This window comes from Petaurus breviceps, unplaced genomic scaffold (genome assembly GCF_028583685.1).
Source record: "Petaurus breviceps papuanus isolate PSGF00001 unplaced genomic scaffold, PetGlider_PUasm1.0 178, whole genome shotgun sequence".
Classification (NCBI taxonomy): Eukaryota; Metazoa; Chordata; class Mammalia; order Diprotodontia; family Petauridae; genus Petaurus; species Petaurus breviceps.
In genome coordinates, this window is record NW_027185777.1 from 9622466 (window position 1) to 9631187 (window position 8722).

At 36.6% G+C, this 8722-nt stretch overlaps 1 protein-coding gene across 2 annotated transcripts in view; it reads left to right on the forward strand.

Annotated features, from left to right (window-relative positions):
- SLC39A12 (solute carrier family 39 member 12) overlaps positions 1-8232 on the forward strand; it is a 112234-nt gene extending 104002 nt beyond the window's left edge. For both annotated transcript variants that reach the window (XM_069086094.1, XM_069086093.1), the window contains one exon: positions 7716-8232. In XM_069086094.1, the coding sequence (XP_068942195.1) occupies positions 7716-7844 (129 nt within the window). In that variant the 3' untranslated portion in view covers positions 7845-8232. The remainder of the gene's footprint in view (positions 1-7715) is intronic.
- The last annotated feature ends 490 nt before the right edge of the window (positions 8233-8722 follow it).

Here is an 8722-nt window from a genome sequence, read left to right on the forward strand (position 1 = left end):
TCTATCTATCTATCTATCTATCTATCTATCTATCTATCTATCTATCTATCTATCTATCTATCTATCTATCTATCTATCTATCTGTCTGTCTATCTACCTATCTGTCTGTCTCTATTTACCTGTTTCTCCCTATCTCTCTCCCTTCCTCCCTTCCTTCTTCCATTTAAATACTTACCAAAAAGTGGAGTAGAAGGCAGAATGATTCAACCTACCCAATACATGCTGTTCTCCCCTACCCCAATTTTATGTCACATAACTAGAACAAGATCAAATGAACAAAAAAGGAATTGCCTACCATCTTTTAGTTAAAATTACAGCAGCTGTTTGTTATTCTCAGTAAGTGTTATAATTGTAAAGTCATTACTGGTATGAGCTCCAGGTTAGCAGATAAAACTTTCCATGCCAGACATAAAGTTCTTCATACTGGAGAATGTGGAGTACAACCCAATGGGCTCAGTCAAGGTGGAGCCAGGCTAAACCTGATAATTCGGAAAATTGAATGAGAATATCAACCAGATCACTATTGATCACCTTTAGGCAGAAGAGCAGCCAGGTGGGTATTTTCTCTTTTTACCTGCCTGTGGCCTCACATATATAAAATCTGGGTTTGGTGAGGTCTCAGGTAACCTGAAAGGTCTCTTAGTAAGTATGGAATTTCTTTAATCTATGCTTTGGTAATTCATTCTGAATCTAAGAGTCTTCAGAGTGCAAAACTAGCAGTGTGACCTTGGGCAAGTCACTTAAACCCAATTGCCCTACCTTTCCTCCTCCAAAAAGCAAAAAAAAAAGTCTTTGGAGTAGCATCTTTAGTTCGCAAAAAAGATTCCATTTGAACTACCTCTCTCCCAGGCATTCTTAGATAATCAAGATATCATTTCATTGCCATCAAATATGCCTTCACAAAACATCTGGACAAGAAGTAGAATAAAGTATCCATATGGCTCAGCTACAATATACCAAACATTTGCATATTAGGAGGCATCTGGAAGATTGATTGAATTTTTTGTTTTTTGCTCCAGATGTTTGGCATCCTGGAAAAAAAAACATTCCCTTGACTTTTTAGCAGTGATCAGCCCTCGAAGAAAGGAAGAAAATGAAATATGGGTACACTCGTGGGTGGGCTGTGGAGAGGGCTTGTCCTGTAGCCACCTGTTCTGAGGATAAATAAGACTTGAGTTTCCAGGGCTATCAGTCTGTTACCTCCAGCAAACATCACAGTCATTCAAAATGTACTTTTTTTCCCCCAAAGGGAATGTGTGGGTGGGGTAGAGAAAAAGCAAAACACTGCTTTGAAGAAAATGCCTAGCTATGAAGAGTCTTGCCCAAAAGAGACTTGTAATTTTTCCTTCTCCTACGAAGAACAAAAAGTAGCTGGTAACTTACAGTGCAGAGCACCCATTGTTTGACTTGTGAATGTGTCAGATTGCACACACAATTGTAGATTTGCATACTGAAAAGGAGTCTGCACACACACATGCACATACACACGCACACACACACACGCACACACACAAATTCCCTGTTTGGCTCAAAAGTGACCCATTTGTAAAGACAAAATCAAAGTATCCACAAAAGGGACTGAAACGAAGGCAACATCTGAGTACGTACTACCAGATAATCAGATCCAGATCAAGAATATCTGCTCCATGAACTTCTCTAGGAGTATCTGCCATGTTGAGCAACCTTTAATATTCACCTGGCTGATCCAATCCAATGATATGCCCTGGATTTCATGTGCACAGCTGTAGTGGCCAGCTCTACTGTGCAGCAGATGGTCAGGAAGGAATCACTTATCACATATGGGCTTTTTAAAATGGAAAAAAGTCCCCTTTCCTTAAAAAATTAATGATAGCAAATCTTAGTATATTGCTGTGACAGACATATTTTAAAAGTTTTCCTTCATGAGACAGATCTCCATGTATTTTCAATAAATGGATATAAACATTTGAACCTTTGCCAGATGATGCACTATTGTGAAAGTATCAAATACTGTTTGTTCATTGTTTTATGTGACGCACACACACATTGATAAGCCATGCAAAAAGTAAACCTTGCCATATTCAATATTAGATCCACAAAGATATATTAAAAACAAAACAGGAAACCAGCTTTTGTTCAAGATACAAATGGAAATAGGAAGCATCACTTGGCAAAAAAAAGTCTGAAACTTAGTAAAATCAGGGATCCTTAGACATCTGTCCAGTTGGGAATAGATTGGATATTGAATGCAATTCAATTACAATAATGTTGCAAGAGCACGAGTGTATAAAAGAGGCAGTTTGGGAAAGGAATTCATGAAATCTTAACTCCAAAGGAAGAATGTCTTGGGAAATATCTTACAGGGAGCCTGGGAGCTACCAAGGTCAGCTCCCTATTGGGCCCTTGTGCTTGCTTTCATGAGTTACTGAGAGCCCCTTAATTCCTTTAATTTGTGTTCTATAGGGCACATAATTTAAAAAAAAATTTTATTGATGTATCATTTTGGCATTTTTGTTGTTAGATTCAGAGATTCAATATAAAAAGAACTTTCACCAATGCAGATTTATAATTCATCTTTAATTTAAAGTCTCAGGGATTTGCCTAGGGTCCTGGGAGGTTGTGACTTTCCAGTCAAAGGTCACAGAGCCAATATGAGTTAGAAGTGGTACTTGAACCTTTTTCCTCAGCTGGCCTTCTATCCAGGGTACCATGTTGGTTCTTATGCACACAGGTACCATAGAGCAAATCACTATGGAATGACTTACTTTCTTATTACTTTTTGGTTAGATATTTGTGGCAAGTGGGCAAGACAGGGAGAAAAATTGGGAATTCATGTTTTTTAAAGCAATCAGTAATTTCTATTTCTAAATATCTGGATTTGAACATTTAAGAATTTTTTATTTGATTGGTGTTAAGGCTTTATCCACCCATGCACTCATGCAGATTTCACCTACTTTTCCTTCCCCACTCCTACCCTGTACCTTGTAGAATGGAAATTATTATGAAAGAATTAATCACCTAAAGTCAACCTTCCCAAGATGAGCATTACCACCCTTAGTTAAGTTGATCCTTGAGTGACAAGTCACACAGGTCATCTGCAAGCTTTTCCATTTGCACATCAGTTCATCCTTTTTATCTCTATGATAAAAGCTCCCAAATAATAAAAAAAAAATGCTACTAATTTATGGACAAAAAGGGACATTTCCTAAACTGAAAAAAAAGTTGTGGCCCTTAATTTTTTTGGTAGAAACTGTGAGAACTTGTGTTTCATTATTATAGCTTTTGAAAACCCACTTCACCTCCATTCCATGATGAGTCATCAGAGCAGGACTAGAGCAATGGTCCTTTAACATAGTGTTCAACATTTTAGAGTTTCCAACTGGGACAGTAAAGCCTATTTCCCAAACAGATGATTGTGCAGATTGTAGCATTAAAAAAAAGTACTTGTCTCATATGCACAGACAAGTCATGTTTTGTGTGTGGGCTCTGGTATGCTTCATGGAATTTCTAATCAATGCACTAAGACTCTGAATTTGGGTAAAGTACTTAAGAACTGGCAGGTCTATTGAATAGATTTTGGCAAAGCTTATATTTTTCCTGACAGTTAAAACTCCTAGAACACCATGTCCTAGCATTTTCTGATCTTCAGGGGAGGTTGAAAAACCTTAGGATAGGGATTCTTAACTCAGTGTCTGTTAACTTGATTTTTAAAAAAGCATTTCAGTAACTATTTCAATATAATTGGTCTTCTTTGTAATCCTATGTGTTTTATTTTTTGCATTTAAAAACATCTGAGAAGGGGTACATAGACTTCTCCAGATTGCCAAAGAGGCCCATGAACACACAAAAAAGTGAAGACCTTCCAAGATAGTGAGGTAGGGTGGGGAGAGAAGTGCAAATGACTCTCCCAAAGGATGTTGATATTAATTCTACAAGGATTACCTCCCATTTGAATGCTTCCAAGTTTCAGGGAGAAGTGGTCAGGGGTGAGGAATTTGCTGCCTTGAGGTTAATGTGTGGCCTTGCAGATCCTTGAGTGAGGCCAAGTTTTACAGAACAAATCCTTTTATTGAGGGTACTTGTTCTGTGAAGTTTGGGTTCAGTTGAAGGGCCACACGTGACCTCGAGGCCACAAGTTGCCCACCCCTGAATCCCTAGGCAATGCTTCTAAGTAGTAGCATTTTCAGAAACTTTCTAAAGCCCCATTGCTTCAAGACCAACATCAACTATCCATTAGCTCATTCCATTTATCTCTAGAATCTACGTCACTCTCTGAAATAATGAGAAATAATAATGTCCGATTGCTTTATGGGAGAAAAGAGACATTTCTTATAACAAAAATAGCAAATCAAAATAACTCATTATTTCCTGGTTAAAAAAAATTTAAAAACCTAAAATCTTTCAAAATATCTTTTCCTGAAAACTGGAGACACTCTGGATCTTCATTTATCTCCAAAATTATCTGATTCCTATGAGGGGGAATAGATCCCCTCAGTATAATCATATATAGCTGGAGCTTTGGCAGGAGTGGGATATTTGTATCTCTTTGGGACATAATTCCTGTGGGGATCTCTGGTATTCTGGTACTCATCCAAGAGCTGTTATGGTTTGTGTGTGTGTGTGTGTGTGTGTGTGTGTGTGTGTTTGTGTGTGTGTGTGTCCATAACCATGCTAAAAAGAGCCAAGTGGCCTTTCAAAAACCAGCCTAGTTGGAACCGGTTGCAAAGCCAATTTATATACAGTCCTGTTTGGCCCAGGTGGGGGGGGGTGTTAAAAAAAAACAATATAACAACATGTATTTGGGTTGGGCTTATAAGTTTGAATGGGCCATGCAAATTATGGTCAACCTTGCCCAGAAAGATGAATATGTCTTCTGACTTTCTGAAGTTTTTGCTCACTGTTGTGATGTCTGGTAGTACTTTGAGTGCCTATTATGCATTATAAAATATAGAAAAGAATTTAATGGCACAGTTCTGTTAACCTCTGTCCCTCTTCATCATTCCTATCTTTGGCAAATTAAATCTCTATCTCATTTGCTGATTTGCGTCAGATCCATAAATGCAACAATATATGGGAATATTTTTTATGGTGAATGTTAGTATCTTTTATTTCTGTTCTCAGCTTCTAGTTTTCCCTCTTGCTTAGAATTGAAAAGGAAGTGATAGAAAAGAATGCCTGTCAGACCAAAGTCCAATATGAGAAAGCTTCCTATAGGAAGAGTAAGTTGAACATGTCTCTGAAAATATAGCCATAAACAAGGTCTCTTGGGAAGGAAGATGTACAGAGAAGAGAACCTTCAGTAGTGGAAGTTCTGTCTGTACCATGAGATAGGGGCAATGATTTTGTCCCAAAAAAATCATTTTGGGTACCCATCTATATGGGATAAATAAGTGGCTTTTTGTTTGATGTTGTTTGATACACTGATGATTTTTATAAATATGCTCTCGTCTGATCTTCACAAAACCTTAAGAGGGTAGGTATTACATGTTTTGAGAGGTAACTAGGTGATATAGTCAATAGCATGTGGGACTTGTGGCCAGGAAAATTTGAGTTCAGGTCTTGGCTTAGATACTTACTAGCTGTGTGACCCTGGACAAGGCATTTAAGCTCTGTTTGCCTCAGTTTCTTCAACTGCAAAATGGGGATAATAATAGCACCTATTTGATAGGGTTAGTGTGAGTATCAGATGAGATAATATTTACAAAGCACTTAGCACAGTGCCTGACCCACTGTGGTGCTATATAAAAGTTTATTCCTTTCCCTTCCCAGCCAAAGGGAAAGTAGGATGGGTAACATGGGGGAGGTTTGTCATAACCTCACATTTAAATGGACCAGCAGTTTCATAGCAACATTTATTGGAATAAAATTCAGTCAATTCACCAAACATTTAAAAAATGCATTTATTCAGAGTACTACGTCAAGTTCTGGAGATACAAAGACAAACATAAAAGTGATATTTGTCCTCAGGAAGCTTATAGTCTACTGGAATACAAGCTTGCTGTGAGCTTGAGGTTTATTTTTCTTGCGTATCCCTTAACCTTTCTGGACTTTAGTTCCCTTACCTGTAAAACAAAGACAAAATCACCTCTCAGACCCTTTTCTGGTTTCAGACTCTCAGATTGTCTGTTAATTCCTATGAACTAAAGGTGCTAATTAAATTGAAGATCAAGATATGAATTAAAGGTAACTAGGGGACCACGCAAATTTGCCCTGCAATAACATCCGTTTAAAAAGTTGAGCAAATAAGGACATGGAGAATATGTGGCAGGTTTAAGGTCATACAGTCAGCAGACTAATGTCTGGTTCACAAGGTCATCGATTTAGGACTAAAAGGGACTTTGGAAGTCACATACTCTAACTCCTTTATTTTATATATGGGGAAACTGAGGCCCAGAGATGTAAAGTGATCTGCTTAAGGCCACATAGATAGGAAAGCTGGGTTGTGAAACCAGGTCTTCCACCATTTTTTCAAGTATATCATATGGTGCCTTTGGGACATACTAAATTCTTTCATAATGGCATTTGGAATCACAGATTTCCATAATATGAAATCATCTCCTAAATCATTAAACTTCATACATAAGCAGTGAACCACCTGTCAAAATAGACCTCACTCTGTTTTCTAATGTCATAAATCCAATAACCTCACTTATCTCAGGCTCATTTTTGACTGTTTTTTTACTAAACCGTTTGAATTTGGGGAAATGAAGGTCACAATCTCTGTTGAACCAAAACTTGCATTCTGATAGAAAGGAGCACTTATCAAAGTGACATGCAAAGTCAAATCTACAGATCAAGTGGGAGGGGTGAGACCTCTATGGAAATTAATGTAAGACTGCCACCTGTTGGGATCTGCTTGGAAAACTTTTCCCTCAAACTATGGGGAATAGTATTTCACAAATGTGCTAGGTAACAGCATTGGTTTCTGAATACAAGAGAGAGCTTCATCCAGCCATACTCCTGGGTCCGAAAAAAAGCTCATGGAGAGTCACTTTCTTGGGCATTTCTTTAACTACCAAAAACAAAACAGCATCATGTCTTGGAATCATTTATCTGCTTAACATGCTACATGAACAGAACAGATAAATAGTGGGTTCTTAACCTTGTTTGTGTTGTGAATCCCTTTGGCAGGCAAATGAAGACTACAGAATAATATATTTCAAAGCATAAAATAAAATACACAATTACAGAGGATACCAATTGCATTAAAATATAATTATATATGTATATGTCCAAACATATACACATGTGTAGATATACATATATTAGCACACACATATATACACATGTGTGTACACACATATAAATATATGCATATACACATACATGCATATATGGATACACATATACATGTGTATATGTGTGTATAAACTTTCCATTCACAAATTCCAAGCTAAGAAACCCCCAAGTAAACTAAGTTCCTTCCAAATAAAGGTAGTTTTTCCATTGAGGTTCTTAAATCAATGAAAAGTGAAACGATTTGAAGTTGACTTAATCTGGTAGCTACATATTGTTAATGATATTTCTTTTGCCATGGAGCTTACAGATGTATCTTCTGGCTACTTGTAATATAATTGCTTCTATCATTTTAAACTAATTAATTGTGGTGACTGAATCAAGAATCTGAAAGGTTACTAGTAAGTCCTGAACAACGCAGTTTCTCATTTTTTCCCATCAAACTTTTTTTCCCAGCCATGAATATATCTGGATCTCATTCTTTTTTATTCTTTTTTTAGCTTCCTGAAATGACTCACGTTCAAACTCAGCGACCCTGGTTGATGTTTCTCCTGCAGAACTTTGGACTGATACTTGGTTGGCTTTCCCTTTTAATGCTGGCTATATATGAGCATAACATTAAAATATAAAGTCTTTGCTGGGATTTTCAAAGTTCCTTTAAAATTAATTTCTGTGACCTTGTTTCATCATTTTCTATGCACTATATAGAGATTTGTAAATTAATTTTTTGTGTCTTAGGTAAAACTAAGCCATCATTTCACTTTATTAACTTATTCAGATTTTTGCACTATGGTATTGTGTTCTTATAAATGTGAAGGTTAAGACAGTCTTAATTGGATATTTTTTAGTTTCCTAAACTGTTAAACTCATAGTATTGTAAAGGTAGGAACTACTGAATTCATTCTAGGAAATTACCCTGATACTCTGCCCCTTTAATAACAAATGTCTATTATAATTGAACTTAACTATATAGTTTTCAAACATATATACATATATAATACACACACATATGTATATTTACTGCAACATCTTTAATGTAAAAAATGCTCTTCTAAGAAACTACAAATTATAACCACATTTGATTTTATAGGAATGCAATAAAATCTGGTTTTAACATGATAGCAATGTGTATTCTCTTCAACTTCTCTGGAAAGTTTTCCTATCATCTCTCACTAGGTCTGGGTAACACAAGAAAAAAGAAAATACTACATTTCAGCTCATTCATTTTTATAAATGTATAATCTTTTAAAGCCTAAACAGCCCTGCATGTCCACAGTCTGCCATGTATTCATCAAATGAAATCTGTTCCAGACTGCAATCAAAAGATGAAGTTCAAAAATAAAACTAAATCTTCCATCGTGAAACAGCTTAACTGATAAGTCCCACTGATTGTAGCAGAAGACATTTATGATCAGGTTCTTACTGGCAGACACACAATATATTTCACATTATTACCGATGCTATATGAGCCCAGCATAATGAAGGGGAGGGATATGTAATAAGAGGG